This window comes from Delphinus delphis, chromosome 2, assembly GCF_949987515.2.
Source record: "Delphinus delphis chromosome 2, mDelDel1.2, whole genome shotgun sequence".
Taxonomy (NCBI): domain Eukaryota; kingdom Metazoa; phylum Chordata; class Mammalia; order Artiodactyla; family Delphinidae; genus Delphinus; species Delphinus delphis.
The window spans coordinates 53,203,000-53,225,319 of NC_082684.1; the positions used below are offsets into that span (position 1 = coordinate 53,203,000).

A 22,320-nucleotide genomic window follows, 5' to 3' on the forward strand; every position below is an offset into this window, starting at 1 on the left:
CATTTTTTCATTCACATATATAGAAAAGTACCTGAAACATAAGTGTATAGCATGATTCGTTTTTTCACAGAGATCAGATTTCGCTTCGTAGCATGAAGATCAAGAAACAGAACTTTCGAGCACCTCCTCTATGGTTGTAGTTAATTTAAGTCAAGAAACCGACTATCTCGTAAAATTTGATAGACAGGAAGTGTGGCATAACATTTGAAAGAATTTGAAAGGATTGACTTTCTGTGATACAATTTTTATTTTTTTACAAAGAATAGGGAGAAGCAAGAGAGTTGACAGTGTATTCTAGTAGTACAAGTAAAAATATTTAATTGTAGAAAAATTACAGAGAAAGCATCAGTTTCCAATTGATTATTAATGTGGCAAGTACTATAGAAAGGGCAGAGAAATTACAAAGTAATAAGAATGATACAAGAAATATAGCATCATACACAAAGGACAGAATGCATAGTGGGAAAAATGAAGTCTAATTTTTATAGATTTTATATTTTTGTACCTTTTATTTTTAAAAGTCATTATGATTATATATTATAACTACATTACTTCTTATAGAATATTATGGGTGGGAAGACCAATTTTAAGTATATCCTGTCAACCAACAAATATTCCTGTTACTAAAGAAGAAAGCATAGATTTAGAGGAATAGACTTGAAGTCCATTTTTGCATATGTTGAGTTTTAGGTACCTATGAGACATCAGAATGGACATATTGAGGTAAAAAATTGGCATATACATCTAAAACTTGAGGGAGAATTTTGGAATAGGGATAAAGTCTTGAGGGGGGCCAGAAATAAATTCATCAGGTTTGTAGTATAAATTCATCAGCAAGGATAAAATCATTTAAGGGAATTTTATAAAGTGTGATTAACTGTAGAACAAATAGAATTCCAGAGAATGCCAACAGTTAATTAAGTGTTGAGAGGAGAAAGAAAAGTGAAGAAATCTAAGCAACAACAGTCACAGAGGTAGGAGGAGTCACAGAGGTAGGAGGAGTAAGATGTATTATCTCATTCAAAAAATTATCTGAGTCAACAGGTTCTAGTATGACATTCTTTCAACTATGCTTTGTAACTAAGCACACTTTTATATGCATTGTATATAGTTAATATAAATGAGAACTCTGTAATACTTGGAGAGCATGTTTTAAAATTTGGGGTTGGCCAAAAAGTTCATTCAGATTTTTCCATAAGATGTTATGGAAAAACTCGAACGAACTTTTTGGCCAACCCAATATAAATTCTAGAACCATACACTCTGACTCTGTGTATATTCCTGTGGGGTGTATTTGCATCTGTTTATACATAAAAAAGGCAATGTCTTTCCTAAAGAAAAATTAAAAGATAGAAGATTATTATTTATCCCACTGAGGAAAATGCTAAAGGTGTGACTGTTTTAAGACTGAATTTTGACAATGAATGAAAGGAATTATGGCCAAATACCCATACACACTGAAGGAGAGACTCATTTGACATTTGGAAAACTCTGTGTGCCTGCATATGTGTGGCAAGCTTTTTTTTCTGCAACTGAACAGGCAATGTCTTTATGTATTAAATCACTAAATATTCTGATTCTTCTGAATAGCGTATCAAAGTATTGCAATTTTTAGGACTTGAATGATGTTACTTAAGTAAAATAAAAGAAACACATGGTTCTGTACAGATGTTATCTGGAAAAAATTAACATTTTAAAAATGGCTCTACCAAATATGATGTCAGTGGGAGACTTTTTACCATCTCCATAATTAAGTTACTTGTGAAAGGAACTATTTTGAGAGGTGCATTAACAACTTTAGATGGTAAAGAAATCCCAGGAAACCTTATTTGAATTGGGCAGGTTTTTTCCTCTTCTTATTGTTGTTGTTTGTTCTTTTTATCTTTTGAACAATTGCAGTGTTTTTGCATGGTCTTTTTTGGCTCATCAAGAGTGTGTAAGACATTTTTGACCACTTGCCTGATTTGAGTCTATCTTCAATTTTGCAGATTTACCCAGGAGACTTAAACCTTGAATTCCTGAACATAAAGTAACACGAATAATAATAATATAGAAACACTCATGAATACTTTTTAAATGCAGTTTAAGATTTATCATGTCATTGCTCCATATACACAAAATATTTATGTATATACATTTAATTATCTATCATTAGATTGACCTCATTAGCTTTGTTTTACCAACAGTGTTTCATTTATTGACTCTTCAGAATCCTTTTTTTCCATAACATTTCATGTTGAAGTCTGCATAGGTTACAGTGTTTGTTGAATAAACTCCATTATTAAGTACACTGTTCTGATCTTTGCATAATAATTTGCATAACTACCACCAGAAATAGATTTCCCCCCTTAGGAAGTTAGTTTGCAAAAAAAAAAAAAAAACTATGAATTTTCATTGTAGTCAGTTAGTTTTTATCTCCAAGCACATTACAGTTTGATTTTTAAATGCAATAGTTTTTTTTGGTCGTTTTTTGTTTTAATTTAGGGCATTTTCCTTAAAAAATGACAATCTGCCATATTTTGATAATATAATTTTAAATACAATGCCATGATTCATCCATTTATTAATTTTGGTTACCATTGACTTTTTCTAATGACTTTTTCTACATTTTCAGGGTGAAACAAAGATATTAAAACTAAAGAATCTTCGACCTCAGGACTATGCTAATTATAGCTGCATTGCTTCAGTGAGGAATGTATGTAATATTCCTGATAAGATGGTGTCATTTAGACTTTCCAATAAAACAGGTACGTAACTACCTCTGAATGTTTTATGTCTGTTATCCACAACAAATGTTTAAAAAGTCTCTTTAACTTTTTTATACACCAAATGATTTCTATAATATATGTAAGGAACAAGGCATGTTTTCTTTCCAGAAAATTCTGTAGTATCTAAAAAACTTTTAAGTGGACAGTATAAAATTTAATTGCAATATGCTCCCATGTAATATGTTTGTTTATACAGCAAGCAAAATTATAGTTCCTTAAATAATGTATTCATAAATGTCACAAGCCAGCCTATATTCTGTTCAAAGAAATTGCTGAGAAGTATTAGATTTTTCATACGAAAATTTGTGCTCTAAATTGCTAAAAGTGTTTTGTGATTCCAAAAGTGAGTAAAAGAACCTTTTTTTTTTACTCTGTTTCATGTCAAGAAAGCTAATTGGTAATTTCAGGTAGGTGCTTTTCTACAAAGTATTTTTGTAGAAAATGTCAAAACATTAGCAAGACTGCAACTTACATTAGCCTGTGTTTAGTAATATAGACCTCAGATAAATTGCAAACATATTAAGAAATGTCTAAATGAAAGAGCAAAGAGAGCATGTGAACTATCTTTTGTAAGGTTGTATATAAAGAAACAATTAAAACTTAGAATTTGAACAGGTTTTGAGAAATTTTCATTGGCAATTAATATGAATTTTTACTCTTAAATCATTATATTAAAATATAGAGTTTTAAAGGTATTTTTCCCATTAACAAAAACCTTGAAAAGTGTGGGCTTTGGTGTTCCTTGGCTTGGGTCCCAGTTCTGTCACTTATTAGCTCTTGGATCTTGTTGAGCAAGTCACTTCACTCTTCTTTTCCTCAGTTTCCTCATAAACTCATAAACTTATAGGAAGGAATTAATGAGTTGATGTATATAAAGCATGTAGAACATACTTTATTCATTCTTCTGATAATGAGCTAGTAGTTAGCAACCCCATCCAGCTCATTTGGTGGAAAGATTAAACCTAGGACTTTCTGCAAAGATGAAAACTTGTGTGCTCATACGTTGATTCATCAACATGTGTTCCACTGAGTTGTTCAAATTTTGAAAGGTCATTCTTTTATTTATTCATTCATTTATTCATGCATTTATTCATCAGAAACTCATTGTGTTCCTATTATGGGTCAGCAATGATAGGCATAGGGCTATTGGCTAAGATGTAAATTGCCTTAAACTAGAGAAATCCTCTATTAAGCACTGGATAAAAGTCATTAGAGGAAATTAAAAGAAGAATGTGGCAGACAAAAAGAAACTTTATCAAGAAAGATGAGAAGGACTTGATGAAAACTGTGTTGCAGGAAAAAACAGAATTATAAAATCTTGTTGGCCCTAAGACTTATAAAAGTTAATAATTTCATTTCACTTAAAAGAACAAATAGGATATTGAGAAACAAAAATCAGATATTAATATAAGAACTTGGTGTGATTACATTATTCTTCTTGGCATGAACTATTTTGTGAATTATTATAACTGATTTTGTTTTTCTTAGTTTCTTTAATGTATTTTTAGAATACACATGATTCAGAGAGAAAAATTAAAAATTAAATGGAAGTAGGTCCTATGGGATGGGTAAAGGCATTGCAGTGTGTCAATGGAGATAATCCATAAACAATCTATAATAGGACTATAAAAGAGTTTTATTTGAGCCAAAATGTGGACTATAGCCCGGGAGACACAGATTCAGGAAGCACCTGAATTGTGTTCCACCAGGCTGCAAAATGGGGGATGCTTATAAAGGCAAAATTACGTAAGTTGTTTGTCAAGAATTAGAATTGGAGCAGACAAGAAGTAAGGGTGCTTGTTAAGCAAGTATTGGCTGGGGTCTGAAATGGTTGCACAGTTATAAGGGAAGACCTTGAGACCATAAGGTTGCAGCTGGCTGCATGCCTGAACCACAGTTACTCCATTTTGATTTTTTAATTCATTCTTTTCTTTAGTGGTTAAAGCAGACATACAATGCATGTTTAAACAAGTATAAATAATTGCTTTGGAAAACAAATGTCTTTGTTATCAATCATGTTTTCCATGACCCCATTATATTTTGTGAATAGGAATTTTTGTTAATAAAAATCAGTTTCCTAGAACTGCTTAAAAAAACAATGTCTAGGTGTCATTTTAAAAGTTAGTGTCATCTATAGATTTACCAATAATATGTTTTCTTAACTTTCTTACTCTTAATTGACATTATAGTAGAGCTTATAACTGTATATCTGTCATGGGGTGTCCAATCATTTGTTGGCCCCTGTTGATTACTTGCCATGCTATGAAAAATCTTCTGTTACATAAATGTCATTATTTATCATACTAATCTAATGATCTTACACCTTATCAAGAACAATTCACAGAATTTTATAAAACATAAAATATTATTTTTATTTATTGTCATGCACACCCCCTGACCAATTGGCATAATTTTGTAGCAGGGTCTAAAAGTTGTTTTGATTGTTTTTCTACTCCCATTTGGAAGAAAATGAATAATTGCTCTTAATTGGTAAATTCTTAATATAGTTGTATTTTTCATAGATTATTAAAATAAACCTATTAAAATTAGTAAATTTAGAAAATTTAAAAATAAAGGTATATTTTAAATTATAATTATGGTAACTGTAAACTATTTGAAATTTCTCAGATTATGTGTATTTCTAACATGAGGGCACCTACAAATTATGATTTAAAAAAATTAATTTATTTTAATATATTTCAAGCAGTTATATGTTGATGACTCATGATTTCAAAGGCAAATAAGAATTAAGTATGTTATTTACATTAGGATGAAATACAAACTTTGTACCTGCTTGAGAGGTTATGATGAATTCGATAAAGAAATAGGGCAGGTGGGGCTAATTTTATTTAATTATATAGGTCCTTTGATTCAGTCTGCTGAAATTTAGCATTTATAAAATTATCCAGTTAGGATGCTTTCCATAAATGTGCATTACATCTAGGAACCAAGTCATTGAAAAGTATTACTGGCTATAGAAATACGAAAACCTACACTTCTTTTCCTCCTGCTCTTCCATATTTTGATACTTTGATACTTGATACTCTCTTCCTTCTTCTTCTCCTCCTGCTCTCCTTTCTTTCTTTCTTTCTCTCTTTTTTCCCCTCCAATCTGTCTCAATAAATTTTACCGCGGAAAAAGATAGAGGTTAGGAAACATCTCTGTTCCCTTTGTTAGACAACTATTATCTGTTCTTATTATTTTATATAACCTATAGGGAAGTTGTTAATGTAAATGTTCAGCAATTGCTGTGAGACTCAATATAAAACTTTTTGTATGCTGTGATCTATTCATGGTAGTTCTCTTCTATGTTTAGAGGTATTTAAATTATATGTGTTATCAAAAATAAAATAATGTTTCAGTTATAGGAATTTCATAGAAATAATTGTCTGTAATAAGAATAGTATGGACATAAACACCTCCTCTTGTAAAATAGTATGTCCATTGTCATAGATAGCCAATTTAAGGGCAAATGGAAACAGCGGTAGAAACTTTGCTGTCATCATACCTGAGTACTAACTTCACACATCTTTCTTAGCCATGTGGATATTTGAACTTCTTTCCTTTAGGCAAGCTCCACAGCATCTAGACAAACAGTAGCACCATTTATTAGACTCTAGGTGTAATTTTTTCACCAACAATCATAGCTTTAACGAAAGACTATGTTTGTGAGAGATACTTAGTGTAAATACAATGACTTCCTGTATTAGTCTGCTTGGCTGCCATAACAATACCACAGACTGAGTGGCTTAAACAACAGAAATGTATTTTCTCACAGTCTGGAAGATAGAAGTTCATGATTAAGGTGCAGTCAGGGTTGATTTTTGATGAGGCCTCCCTTTCCTGGCCTGTAGCTGTCACCTTCTGATTGTGGCCTTTCCTCTGTGGTTCTTGGACAGAGAGAGTAATGAGCTCTGATGTTTCTTCTGACTCTAACAAGGACACCAGCCCTAGCAGATTAAAGTTCCACCCTTATCACCTCACTTAAATTTACTTAACCACCCTAAAGGCCCTGTCTTCAAATACAGTCACATTGAAGGTTAGGGCTTCAACATACAAATTTGAGGGGGGCCACAATTCAGTTCATAGCACTTTAAAATGACTAAAAATGGCCTCTGCATTTAGGATTCCTTTTCTTTTAAAATTTCAGATATAAGTTCATAATATATGTTACATCAAAGGAAGAAAATGAATCAGCCATTTAAAGAAAAGAGTCTACTCTTCAGTAGAATCTCAACCTAAAGAGGGAACTCTACTGAGAGTATGTGTGGTCCTGTATTCTTAGCTTTGGGGAAATAGGAAGGAATAAATTGTAAAGGAAGAAGGTAAAATGAAACTTTAGTGAGGGACAAAGATCACTTTTGTAATAGTATAATAAAATTTTGAAAGACTGGACAAAGTATCAAAATATGGATACAAATGATGTGTCAGTGAGTCTGCACATTTTTTTTTCTGATTTTCCTTTTTATGATGGAGAAGTTAGTATGTGAAACAGAAGAAACAGGAGGAAGAAAAGGGAAAAGAAGCAGAAAAAATGTTTTATCTTTTCATGTACTAAAATATTGGGAATATGAATGCCTTAGTAGATTTTTTTTATCGTAGGTAATGCAGATTTTCTAAACAATAGTATTTATAACTACAGATACCAACAGAATACAAAAAATAGTATTAGAATATTGTTGATAGGCCATATCATTAGAGAATGAGATGTTTCCTATAACTCTCTTGCAAGAATTTTGACATTCAAAAACCTAAGGTTCAAATTTTGTTTTTCTCAAATTGGAGATGTAATTTAGCTTCTCTAAACTTACTTTTCCCCTCCCCAAAATAGGCTTAACACAGAGATCCATATTATTTGGTTTTATAGGCTGTAAATGCTATTAAATGGAAAACTTTTAAAAGAGATTCCAACACATAACAAATACAATAAATAGTAGTCATCACTGGGTTGTTAACCTTGATAATGGAAAGAAAGAATAAAATTGGTATCATCAGTAATCATGGAGAAATGATGACAAGAACCTTAGACTTTTGCTAGGATATGGTGTATAGCTTCAACCATTGATGACTAATCTTAAAATGAGTTCTCCATCATTTTTTAATTATTTTCATCAGTGGGTAAATTAAATATTAATATTTTCCAGCAAAATATATAGAAATGAATACATATTCTGGCATATGTCTGTTTAAACTATGATTGGCAGAAATGTTTACATAAATATAAAATATTATTCTGTGAAATTAATAAGGGTACATAAGGAAAATTAAAGAAATTTGCAATTTTGTTGATATGTAATAGATTCTTCATCTGAGTGCTCTGTCATTTCCTACAGTAATTGAACGTATATATGCTCTGTCCTCACTAATGTAGTTTCATAAATGTGAAAATATAGGTGATGAATACACAGTGAATCTGGTGACAGAAGCAATGGTTATTATGGGGCTTCAGCTTTGGTCTTCCTGATACTATTTTCAGAGAAACAAGTTAGCCCAGATTTTTCAAAATTCTATTACCATAGTAACAGGAAGTATGCATGTTTCTGGGATCTCTCTAGGCCTGTGCATTTCATTGTCCTAGCAATGAATTTTTCAGGTTCACTATATCCAAGTTTATTCTTAGGCTATGAGCTCTTATATAAAATATCCCTCATAAACTATTAACTTGCCCAGAAGACATCATAACCCAGATACAGCAGATAGCTAAGCAAAGAAGATTAAAAAATCTGTTAAACAAATGAAAGGCAATGCTATCATATTTATTAAAAAGGGTGTAAATTATTGAAATGCTGTCTCACAACTTAACCAAATACTTTGGAGCATGTCAAATAGTCGGTGTTTTAGCAAACATCTAGAAGAATTTATTGATCAGATTTTCCCAGCTTTACGTAGTTATTCTTCAAACACTATTAGGCTATAATTATAATTAGACAATTTAAAAGTTATTCGTAAGAATTAAGAAGTTCAAATCATGTGATATTCCTTTCAGTGAGTTGAGTGAGAATATGTTAAAATAAAGCAATAGAATTTTTATACACCTTAGAACACTTAAGTTTTAATTTTAAACTGCTTCTGATCGCAGATTTGTAGACCTTGGCTTAGTACTTGATAAGGTTCTATTGTTCTAGTGAAGCTGCTGAGAATTCTGTTATTATAGACAATTCAGTTACTAGAAATGCATTTTAGACTTCTTGTATGCTTTTTGAGCTTGCACTTAGAACTTGTAGTTTAGAATATCTTTATGATCATTCACTGACAAATTTGATTTTATACATTACTGGGTCTCATGATGAAGATACAATAACATCCATAAGTGCATGTAGCTAATCCCATAATTTACTTACCCAAACTCCTAGAATAGATTATATCAAGGGATGGTCTTTAGGGTTCCCAACCATCCCAGTGTGTCCTGGACTCAGTGAAAGTCTCACATCCTGTAATCTCAGGCAATCCAGTATAATTGATCACTTAATGATCTAATCCACCATGCAGCCTACCCTCATATAGAATAGTCTTAATGTCAGTTGTTAATGCTGGTACATGCGCAGGCTTAAGCAGCTCTACATAAAGAAGCATTTGTAAGAAAAACCAGGGTGTAGATGCTGACTCTCCCCAGTGGTGTGACCAAGTCCTTCAACTCTTTGAACCTGCTTTTTTTGCTAATTCATGTTGATGATGGGCTCTAGGTGGGCCACCGATTGATAGAAAGAGAATATTTACTCTCAGATTTCATTTTTATTTACCGAGTTAACATTAACAACAACAAAAACTTAGATTAAATGAGATGGCTGCAAAGAAGTAGATGCAGCCTCTATGTACACAACTACTCTTGAGCCCCAGGATTCATGCAAGCAAGTTTCAGGCTTGCAGAATTTGACAAGATTAATACCTCATTGTGCTGTTGTCCTTTTATACGTAAGCCTTACATTACTATCTATTCAAGAAAAAGATTTAGCAAACAAAAACCTCTGGACCTGATGTACCCATTTGAAGAAATCTTTGCACGTCTTGGGCTCTCAATATTTCTTTTACAAAAAGTCACTGTCAGGGAGGCTTTCATCTCATTCAAGAGAAGATTCATCACTGGCCACTGTACTGCCTCCAGCTGTAAGACATTTAAGAGTACAAATTTCCCCAGAGAACCTTACCTCATTACACATACTGTGAAGATTAAATGAGATTGTATTTAAATTGCTTGGCAAATGTTGGGCTCTTAGTTTTATGGTATTGTGATTGTTAGATTAAAAAAAAATTACCTTTGTGAAGAAACTAATGAGGATTTCCAAAATCTCATTTAACCCTTTGATTGTCCTTTTTTATTTATTGAAAGTATCAGTGATACAATATACTACTCTGTACTTTTCAGCAGAAATATTAAATCACAGTTAAATTCCAATTTGTTTCAATGGTTACAGAAATAAGTGAATATCAAATATTGTGTCATTAAATGTAAATGATCATATTACTAGTATGTACATTAGTAATGAGTAGATGTTTACATTAGGTCTGCAAGATTTTTATAAAGCCTTTTTGTAATATACTTACTTCCATAATGAAGAAATAGATACAATTTATGTTCTTACCCTTTCTTTAAATCAAGTATACTAAACAGTACCAGGTAAATGTACATTTAAAATAATTTTTAGGAAAATAGGAATTGATTATTATCTCATCAGAGAACACTTATAGAATACATTTTCTAGTTTAAAGAACAGGAAAAATGCAAACAGTTTTTTTGGGGGGAGGGGTGAGCCATAACTATCTGCTTTTATCTCTGACATTCTAATATGATGAAATGCACGTATTATTGTTAAAACTTCATGCTAAAATATTTGTGCTTTCAGGGAGTCCTCTGACCTTAGCCACACTACTCATAGGATTTAACATCCTGTGTTGTGGCTAAGATTAGCCCTGTGGTCACTGTTAATATAGATTCATAGAGTTATTTGAGTCACAACTAGACATAATTTAAAAGATCCACATTGGTTCATGATGGCTTCGAATTAAATTTAAAAATTAAGAAAGTCCATGGGCTTCCCTAGTGGCGCAGTGGTTGAGAGTCCGCCTGCCGATGCAGAGGACACGAGTTCATGCCCCGGTCCGGGAAGATCCCACATGCCACAGAGTGGCTGGGCCCGTGAGCCATGGCCGCTGAGCCTGCGCGTCCGGAGCCTGTGCTCCGCAATGGGAGAGGCCGCAACAGTGAGAGGCCCGCGTACCGGAAAAAAAAAAAAATATATATATATTAAGAAAGTCCTTGTAGTAGTCCATATGGTGGGAGTAGAGTATCTCATGTATTATTACAGGGACTAAAAGGAGAGCGGTGAGAGGTAGACTGGATCATAATGGACAGGCAGAGTATCAGAAATGCATTAACATCAACCTTTTGACTATAAGTCCAGATGCAGCATGTACTTTTGGTTTGCTGTTGTGGCAGTTATTTCCAAAGCATCACAAAGATTTTGGCTTTTCCCTCAATTTTCATTTTCTGCAACATCTGTTCTGAGACATTTTTTTTCTGATAACAGCATATTCTTCTTGATTTACTTGCTACTGTTCTGTTGCTATAGAAAATAGATTTGCCCAATTGTTTAGTAATACGTTTTAGTTTTTTTTTTTTTTTTAGTTTATGTTTTGAACAGCATTTCTTTCTGTCAGCTCCTTTTAGTCACTCTGCTTTAGTTGCTATATTGTACTACTTGAGCATTTTATTGACTACATCCTTCAATCACATACCATCCAGTGAATGTGCTGTAAAGTCAACAGTATTGATTTCTGATAGACATACTGTGTAATAGAAATTTATTGATGGCAACCTTGTCCTTTTGTTCTATTAATGGTACCTATTTCCCTGCTTTGACAAAAATGGAAATTATCAAGAAACCAGGTATAAAATTTTTGGCATAAATAGATGTGACAGTTGTACGAAGCTACTCTTTAAGTTTCACTTGGATTTGGCACTGCAACCCTGTGCACAGCCAAGCAAGAGGTAGAATTTTTAGTCAGTCAGGTATAAAACATTACCACGTGGTGTTCTGCCTCTAGCAGCATCTGGCAACGCCAGTTTGCTTTGTTTTACTGAAAAGAGTTTATAGTTCTAAAATGGTAAAATATTGGCAATTTCATATAGTTTGACTTAACAGGTAACAGTAGATAAGAAATTTCTTCAAAATGATTATTATGTATTGAGTGCAAATTAAAATATATATTTTCAAAGTGAAGAGAGAAAAAGACACAACAGGAAATAAATGAACAAAGCTATTGGAAAAACAAGCCGTATAATATGGGTTCTTATAAAGTTCCTGGGATTGAATCCACTAAGACAATTGCCTGGGAGGAACAAAATAGGGGAAAAGAAGCAAAACTCCTTCTATTCTTACCATATCTTTCTAATTCTCTTGGTTTTGATCATGAATACTTAATAACTAAAGTCCTGCCTCATTACATTTTGTCTTTCAGCTTTAAAATTAGCTCAATCTGAAAAAATTGTAATGTTTATGTCTTTCTCATTTTGGAGCCATAAGCAAAAATCAATCAGATGTGATGTCCATATAGACTTAGGACACTATGGACTATACAAAAATATGATACTACATTTCAAAGACCCTGAAAATTCAGTGAATATGCAATGGTTTGCATACTAAACATTGTTTTGTGTGTTTAAGTAAAATGTTAAATATGAATACAGGTTTAGAAAAGCATTACTATATGTATACAGATCTACAGTCAAAGAATATGTAATATGGATTTAACTCTTAAGTCACCGGAGAGTTAAATAGGCAATTCAATACATACCAATATTAAAAACTTGAAGAAAAACAAAAAATAATTTGACATCTCAAACAAATGGTATTTGTTTCCTCTGTAAAGATATTTCATCAGTTCATATTAATCATGTAGAATGGGAAATGTGGGTTTAACAAAATCTATATGGAAAACATCAGAACTAGAGTAGGAAAGTTATATTTTCAGTAGCTTTGTGAAATAAAATATTGGCAGGACATTTTTTGTGCATGCAGTTTCTCATGTGTAGAGAGGAATTGAATTTGGAGGTGATTCAGTCAGGGTTTTATCTTTCATATTAAAATAGTATTAAAAAGGTTTTATTGACTTTCAATCTTTCCTTAAGCAACATTCCATTTTGTGCAGCTTTTTAGTTCCTTCACATATGTTACACTACAGTATTATCTTGCTCAAAAAAGAAACACCTCCCTTATCATATAGCAGCATTGTCCTAGAATATGGCAACAGTACATTTAAATGTACTCTGAATGTCTGAAATCCCAAGATAAGAAATGTAGCTAGTTTAATAGTTAGGCTTGAATTGACTTGTGTTAGAATTAGATCTGTAATAACATTCTTAAACAGCAGTTAGTATTTACAGTATGTCAACCTGATACTGTATTGAAACCTACTACAAGGTCTATAGTTTAAAACTGTCGTTTTCTCCGGTGCAAACCACAATTTTATTGTTTTGTAATTTAGTCCAATATATTGGCTCCTAACCACACACAAAACTTGGAATCAAATCCCTCTGCTTTGGCATATTTATTTTTCACAAATTATGCTCTGATTCTGCCTCTCTTTTTCTTTCTTTTTCATTTCATTAGCCATGGGGAAGGAATATCGATGTAAGCCTAAAAGTAAATAATAGTTAATATATCTGTACTTGAAAGGAGAACACCTCCTGAAAACATATTTAGCCCTTTATAAAACAAAGTCTATACATTTCTCGGATTTCCCAGGGCAGGCCTTAATTTGTTGAGGCACCCCTCAACTCCTAGAATTAGACTCCTCATTCCAATGTTTTCAGATGCACATGTCAGTTGGAGACTAGTGCAGAAATCCCAGTTAGGAGGTTGGTAACAGATACTTGGCAAGGGCTGAGGTACTCATGACACCGCACTTGTCTGGGTTGTGACCCAGTTCAGCAATCAAGGTATGATATTCTTAATTTTATGAAACTACTTGTAGAGTCCAATGTAAATAATCATTATAATGCTTAAATGTGTTAAGTATGAATGTATGTATGATTTGTATGCTTTGATTTCTTTAATTTGACCTTTGGTCCAGTATTGTATTTAGCAAAATATGACTACTTTTGTCCTTTGCAAAGTAGTATTTTATAGCAAACTTTAGAAGCACCAGCAAAAGTCTCTCTCTTTTCCCCCCATCCCATGATAAATACCTAAATATATGGATATATTACTTCTTTTCTTGCTTTTTAAAATTGTATCTGCCTAATCTGATATTTTGGGGTTGGCAGTTGAAATGTCAATAAATGAAGACTTGGTTAATAGTTTATGACCATGCTTACTGTTCCATGTAATAATACACTTGTTTTTCTTACTCTTTTCTTAGTGGCATATTGTCAGCTGCCACTGTTGTTCTCCATTGTTCTGTCTCAGGAAGTCTTTCCTTGTTTAAATTTTTCCTCCTTACCTTGTGAAGTCTGAGAACTTAAATAACTGAGCCCATTATAGTTTTGTATGAGTTAGGAGTGAAAACACTGTGAGCAATGGCCTAAGAGCCTTTTCCACAGTCACTTCAGAATTTAGGCTTTTAAATTATGCCTTAGGGGGTTCACAAGTCCTTTTTGCCTTCTATTCTAAGTGGTAGAGATTTCTGGAAGCCTGACTAGCAAATCATGTTTATTTTTGCCTTCCCTAGGCTTTTATTATAATAGATGATATTAATGTTATCCCTTTTTTCTATTAGAGCAGCAGCATTAATTCTTTCTCTGACATAAATATCATCAAGAATTTAATTAGAGCTTGAAAATTATCAACTTTATTTCACTCTGGAGTTTATCTACAATGTTTTAAATCCATCTCAAGTCAGACTGCCTAGATTAGAATCTCAGCTCCACCATTCACTATGTACGTGACCTTGGGAAAGTTATCTAAAGTCTGTCAGATTGGTAATAAGTAAAAGTTATCTAAACTGTTTCTCAGATTGGTAATAATAGTAGCTATCTCATAAAATTACATGAGAAATATATGAAAAGCTTTCTGAAGTGTGCCTGGAACATATTAAGGGCTATAGTTGTCTCCATCTAATTACAAACACCTCGAGGGCAGGATTTTTGTCTGTTTTGTTCTGTTGTCTCCAATGCCTAGAACAGAGTCTGACACACAGTTGGCACTTAATAAATATATGTTGAATTAACAGTTTTTCTTTAAATAAAACATAGGTTATTCCTTTGTTTGCTGTCAGTTTATTTTGTTGCTATCAATGACCTGGCTAATTAAGCTCCTGATCTGATTTCTAATCTTTGCTGTATCTTGGAACCAATTTAGATATTTGAGTAACCTGAGTATAGATACGTGACAAGATTAGGAGACTATATGCCAAGGTGTTTTCCTAATCAAGGTAGACATTTGGCCTGAGCAGTCCTTTGGAAACTAATGGAATTCCCTTGGAGAGGCAAACAGAGGCCCAGCAGAGTTAAATCTGTTCAACATTACTCTTTAAGATTAGCTATGAACCACCTTAGCAATATTACTATAAAATGAAATTGTAGAATCATAAAAAGTTTCAAAATATAACATTATAATACAGTGTCACCAGGATGGGTAATAAAAAGAAAAAAAGAAAAACACCTAGTTTTTATCAGACCAATAAGACAAGAGTAAGAGAGTAACTAATAAGAGAGTACCTTTCTGCACCATCCCTCTATGTTACAAATACTGGTTTTAGAAATACCAGCTGCCTCCATTTCAGCAGCTCTGATGGCCAGAGCAGAATTATTGTTTTGTTTTCTTTGCTACTCTAGTGAGGCCTCAAGAAGTATAGCTGGGAGATCAACACCAGATGGTCTTGGAGGTGATGTCTTTATCTGTTCTCCTACTGCTGTGTCACTCTTACAGAAGAGCCTTAAATCTTAACTGATCTTTTTAATTCTATATTGAATTACCCACATACTGGTCCTCTTATGACAAAGGCCATATGCCTTTAGTTTTGGTTTCGGGGACATAATTTGGTTTAATCAAATGGTTTACTGATAGTAATGTATGTGCTATAACTGAGCAAAGAATTAAGTACAAAGAAGTGTAAATAATATGCTGTAATTATTTTATGTGAGTGGTGCACTAAATTTTGAAAGAGAAATTCTTTGCTATCACCTTGTTAGTGATATAAAGCATGATTAAGTTTAGATGGGTTGAACAGTGAGAGAACAGAAAGGTCTTCATAGCTAGTATTTTTCAATGAATGGTTCATGAAATCCTGAGTTTTTATGTTTTTTTTTTTTTTTTGGTTAAGTTTATGACAAATAGGTCTTATGTGGAGTTTCTGTTCTCTAGTCTTTAAATTCAACATTCTTTTATTCAATAAGACTTTATTAAGCACATAATTCTTTGCCAAATCCTTTTATGCGTGCTGTTGGTACGAATATGAAAAACACCACCCTTTTCACAGATAATTCAATTCTTAAATATCGCACAGTGAAAGGCGAAGGTAAATGTTCTAATGGTGGCTAAGGTATGTGGGGAGGGGTGTGTGTGTGAAGCTATAATAAGCCACTATGCTTATACAAAAGAGGAAGGAATTCAATTGCCTTGTACAAAAACTAAGAATTTGGTAAAAAACTGATACTGACACTTGACCGTGGTAAAGTGGTTTACCAGGTGAATAAGCACTGGAAGAGAATCCCAGGCAGCAGGAATAGCAAGTTCATGCCTTGTTGATTTTGTGAGGAGGACATCTTTGCAAACTGGCACTATTCCTAAAAACCTGGTATCTTCCATGAAGAACAGGAAAATTCCACGGGCAGCAAGTTTCTTGGTTGGAAGTACTTAGCTTGGATTTTCTCTCCATGAGTGATGACCTTCTGGGATTCTGCTGCAGCTGCAGATAATGCTCAGTTTCTGGTGAACTTGAATGAGACCTTGCTTTGCCATGATTTCACCTGTTGGAAGGAACATTAAGGGATTGTTGGCCAAGGGAGGGAGATGTAAGTGGTAATAAAGTTCTTCTTCATCATGTTTTAACAATATTTATGAAGAGTTTTTAGGCCATTAAGTACTAGTACCCCAACTATTGGCATAACTTACCGACTGAAATAAGCTTTTGACTTTATCTTTTGCTCACCTTGGAACACAAGTTACAGTTCTAGTTTTTCTGCTTATCTTGTTTAATGACTAGATTCAAATGTAAATAACACTAATTATAATTTGTAAATTCTGATTTCATTGAAGAATATCTTTTGGCAAATTTTTTTTTTTAATATTTATTTATTTATTTGGCTGCACTGGGTGTGACCGGGGATCAAACCTGGGCCCCCTGCACTGGGAGCATGGAATCTTAGCTACTGGGCCACCAGGGAAGTCCCCAGATTTCTTTACTCATTATGCTGTGATGGCATAAATATTCTGGTCAGGGATCATAAATGCACATGACTTCAGAGACCAGGGAGGTGATGTAAATATGTGAAGTCACCCAAGACAATGGGAGTCATGGGGAGAAGGCTGATTCTCATCCTATTAGGATGTAGGATTCTGAGTGCAGGAATTCTTGGGCTGTTTTGTTCACCATTATATCCCAAGTGCCTATCACAGGCCTTGATACATAGTAGGTGCTCAATATATACTTATTAAATGAATATGTTGAAATGTGTTATACTGGGGAGACCAAACATACCTAAAGACATTTATTCCTAATAATGATAACAACAACAAACAATAAATAATATTGTGCCAATCAAACAAAACCCATCTAGGGAAGCCATTTTTGGAACTCATGGCATTAAGCAGTAGGTCTCTTCTAGGAAACTTTTATGTAATTTTCCATGAAGGAAAATATTTGCTCTGCCTCCTCAATCATTTGCAGAACTATCTGTCCTTTGAACATTAAAAAAATGAAAAATGCTTGTTAGCTTCAGTATCTATAGCAAAGGCTCTCTCTTGCATTAGAGACTATTTATGAATACTATTTCAAATATTGCCATATCCAGGAACATTGTTTTAAATAGAATTTCCTAATATTATATCATTCCTGGGCTTCATGAGAATCAATTTGTCAATAATGATAATATTTGAATAATAACTTCAACTATATGCGTGGATTATTTTGAATTTTCAAATCAACTTCTAATATATTCTCTCATTTTTATCATGTGAAATGTCCATTGCTACCTGTATTTCAATGAAACATCTGTTGAAAATGAATTCCAATGAAATGCGTGAAAATACAGTGATTCTTATATCTTAGTGAAATGACTTCTTTTTGCAAGAGAAACTTTTTTCTATTCTTTGAATCTGTAAACATAGCATGTTGCTCCATATAGAAGCTGGACTTGGTTTGTCTATCGTGTATATTTTAGTTTAAAAAATGTATGGCCATGGAAAAGAAGCAGAAAGTTAATTGTATATATTTTTACTTCCTCTTCCTTTTATTCATGGTGTGCTCTTACTTATTTTATTTTGTGTTTATATCCTTATGGGTAAAGGTGCCCCTACTCACCACTGATTTCTTCCTTATTCTTTCTTTAGCCTTTTCACCTTATCTCCATGTGGCCAACTACTGATCATTGAATTTACATGGAAAGGGTGTCCTAGCAGACACTGTGAGTGCCCTGTTTTCTCCTCTTAGCCTGTTCTGGAGGTTATTGTAGTTTCTTTTGACAGATTCGATTCACTATCCTTCTGTTTGAAAACTTTCGCTGGACTCAACAATGTGTTCAGCCAATGCAGAAGGCTGGTAAGTTAAGACCCATAGAATGATCCTTAACTAATGAAGGACAGGAGTTGGTAGGTAAATACCCCAGCCAGCCTCCTCACTTTTCAGAGGGAGAGTCCTGAGATGTGTTCTATCTAGTTTTCCAAAGGGTCCCCAGCAGCAGGGAGTCAGGTTTCTCACAGTGACAACCGCTCCTTAGTGCTCCATTACTGGGTTTTCTCCCTTTCTTTGTCTCTTCCCTTCTCCTTCAGTATTCTTCCTGTGATCTCCACCCAAATGAACTATTTTCTTATATTAGGACCTGCTTTTGGGAGGATTCAGAATAAGACAAATACCATCCTAGCTGAGGATTTTTTATTGGAGTTCATTCTGGTGGGGTTTTTTTATTGTTGCTTTATTGGTTTGGGGCGGGGTTTTGTTTGTTTTTTCATGTTCTTTCTTCCTTGTGATTTTTCTCTGTGACTCAGTATTCAAGTTCCTTCCAATCAAAGAATCATATGTCTCAGATTATCTCTAACTCAAGGCAACTGGCAGCTTTTACCATAGCTAACTATTTCATATCAATTTAATCGAAGCGTCAGGGGTGAAAAACTAAGTTCCTTTTTAAAAATTAAAAGGCCCAGATCCATGGAGAGCCAAATCTCTAAAAATATAAAGATGATTAGCACTACATTGTTTTCAATTTTTTTAAACCATATTTATCTTCAGCTAGCTGTTATGTTAGGTAGTAGCCAAAACAAACCCACCAATACAATAGTATTTTCTTCCTACAGAATGTATTCTTAATTAATCCCAAACTAAATCTTTGTATTACACACCCAGAAGACCTCACGAGGAACTGACTCTAAAATTAATGGTCATGAATCCCAGTCTACAAACTCAGGTTTGAAAGAAATATATCTTTATTATTCTATAATTCAACTTCATTTTTATTTCAACTACCTATTCTGCTATAATTTCAGAAATTGTATCTCAGTCAACGTGGAGTTCCCATTTCCACCAGATTTTATTTAAATTCTAGGGGGTGCTATATTATACCAAGGTGTGGGGCATGAGATCTGGATCTTCTGACAGGCACGTATCATCTAAGATCTCCCTCATTCGTATTGTCTTGCCACATTCAGTTCTGGCCCATCTCTCTGCTTCTTCCATTCCATTGTGTGGGGCTGGGGCTGTTCCCCTGAGGCATGGAGCCTTTCCCATGAGACTCACTATGGCCTATCTGTGTAGCCAGTCGTACTTAGTGACCTCAAAGCAGAAAGGGACACACGCATCCCCTCTGCTCTTAAATATGCAGATGTTCAGGATTTGGTGTGGGAGTCAAGAAGCCAGTCCTCTCTGTCTCAGACCAACTGAAGTAACTGTTGCTTAGCCCAAGAAAACTTTCTTTTTGTTGGCCAGGAGGGGAGGAACTGAAGGGAACATGGGAAGAATTCTCTTCCTCAGAGATATTTCCTAAAATATACTTTCCGTGTTGTAGTTATTGAAGGTTTAGGATTTTGGAAAATAAAAACCACAGACTATTTCGTCTCTCCTCTCTTTCATTTCCCTTCCCTTCTTTTCCCTTTCTTTCTCTTTCTTTTTCTGTCATTCTACTTCATTACATCCCTCCCAGGACGAATAATTTATAGACCTATCTATCTATCTCTCGTATTTCCACCACAGAGAACATCAAGCATGCTAGAATGTTGACATACCGATCTTAAAGGAGCCAAGTCTCCAAGACAACCGCTGTGGTGACGCATGCCTTCCATCATTGAGTGCTGGCAAGATTCTCATTCGGATAGTCTGATGGGCACTTTTTTTTATGAGCACTGTATACACAGAGAATGTTTATAGCTGGTGGTGTATGTCTGTGCATGTGTCATATTAAAAGCAGACTTAGTTGGAATAATTTTTATGTAATTTGAGCCATGTTTTGGCAATAACTATAAAACATGTTTACAATAATCTATGATTTTTAAAATATACTGTAGGGCTTCCCTGGTGGCGCACTGGTTGAGAGTCCGCCTGCCGATGCAGGGGACACGGGTTCGTGCTCCAGTCTGGGAAGATCCCACATGCCGCGGAGCGGCTGGGCCCGTGAGCCATGGCCGCTGAGCCTGCACATCCGGAGCCTGGGCTCCCCAACGGGAGAGGCCACAACAGTGAGAGGCCCGCGTACTGCAAAAATAAATGAATAAATAAATAAAATATACTATAGATGCTTCACTTGATAGATTTACTTTTTTACTTTATGTATTTCACCTTTTTCTACTTTTTACTTTGGTTCGATGAGCATCCCAAATAAAAATTAACATACTGTCCACTCAGTGTTTCTCTTGTCCCTTTTCAACTTCTCTGTTTTATTTCTTTATTACTTAAAATGAGCTTCAAATAGTAATCTGTCTCTGATGTGTTGCTGTGAAGAATGACTGGCTATCTAGATCCTGCAGTATGTTTTAGAACAATGCTCTTGTCTCATGGTTATAAGGAAGCTGATGATCCCGATGGCTTTACATGTTTATTCTTACGTAGTGATGGGATAATTGAACCAAAACATGCAATAGATATTTAATAAACACTCAACCACATACATGATTTACTGCAATGAGATTAATCTTTCTTAATTTCCTAATTACCTATATAAGTGCAGGAAAAGAAACATAATGCATGGACTCAGGATGGTGTTGGAGAGTTTAAGAGCACTATAAAAAACTAGCATTCACTTGCACTTCACTTTTGCCTATGAGCTTTTTTTTTTGTCTCTCTCTGTCTGATTTATCTATTTTTTTAACACCTTTATTTGAGTATAATTGCTTTACAATGATGTGTTAGTTTCTGCTTTATAACAAAGTGAGTCAGCTATACATATACATATATCCCCATATCTCTTCCCTATTGCGTCTCCCTCCCTCCCACCCTCCCTATCCCACCCCTCTAGGTGGTCACAAAGCACCGAGCTGATCTCCCTGTGCTATGTGGCTGCTTTTCACTAGCTATCTGTTTTACATTTGGTAGTGTATAGATGTCCATGCCACTCTCTCGCTTTGTCCCAGCTTAAACTTCATCTTCCATGTGTCCTCAAGTCCATTCTCTAGTAGGTTCTGTCCTGCCCCTAGGTTCCTCATGACCTTTTTTTTTTTTTTAAGATACCATATATATTTGTTAGCATACAGTTTTTGCTTTTCTCTTTCTGATTTACTTCACTCTCTATGACAAACTCTAGGTCCAACCACCTCACTACAAATAACTCCATTTCCTTTCTTTTTATGGCTGAGTAATATCCCATTGTATATATGTGCCACATATTCTTTACCCATTCATCTACTGATGGCCACTTAGGTTGTTTCCATGTCCTGGCTATAATAAATAGAGCTGCAATGAACATTGTGGTACATGACTCTTTTTGAATTATGGTTTTCTCAGGGTATATGCCCAAGGGTGGGATTGCTGGGTCATATGGTAGTTCTACTTTTAGGTTTTTAATCAATTTACATTCCCACCAACAGTGCAAAAGGGTTCCCTTTTCCCACACCCTCTCCAGCATTTATTGTTTGGAGATTTTTTGATGATGGCCATTCTAACTGGTGTGAGGTGATACCTCATTGTAGTTTTGATTTGCATTTCTCTAATGATAAATGATGTTTAGCATTCCTTCATGTGTTTGTTGGCAATCTGTATATCTTCATTGGAGAAATGTTTATTTAGGTCTTCTGCCCATTTTTGGATTGGGTCGTTTGTTTTTTTGATACTGAGCTGCACTAGCTGCTTGTAAATTTTGGAGATTAATCCTTCGTCACTTGCTTCATTTGCACATATTTTCTCCCATTCTGAGGGGTGTCTTTTCATCTTGTTTATGGTTTCCTTTGCTGTACAGAAGCTTTTGAGTTTAGTT

General features: G+C 34.2%; 1 protein-coding gene across 1 annotated transcript in view; it reads left to right on the top strand.

Annotated features, from left to right (window-relative positions):
* Positions 1-22,320, top strand: part of MDGA2 (MAM domain containing glycosylphosphatidylinositol anchor 2) — an 822,856-nt gene that overhangs the window by 522,893 nt on the left and 277,643 nt on the right. Inside the window, exon 5 of the mRNA XM_060004614.1 lies at positions 2,615-2,747. Coding sequence (XP_059860597.1) covers positions 2,615-2,747 — 133 coding nt within the window. The remainder of the gene's footprint in view (positions 1-2,614; positions 2,748-22,320) is intronic.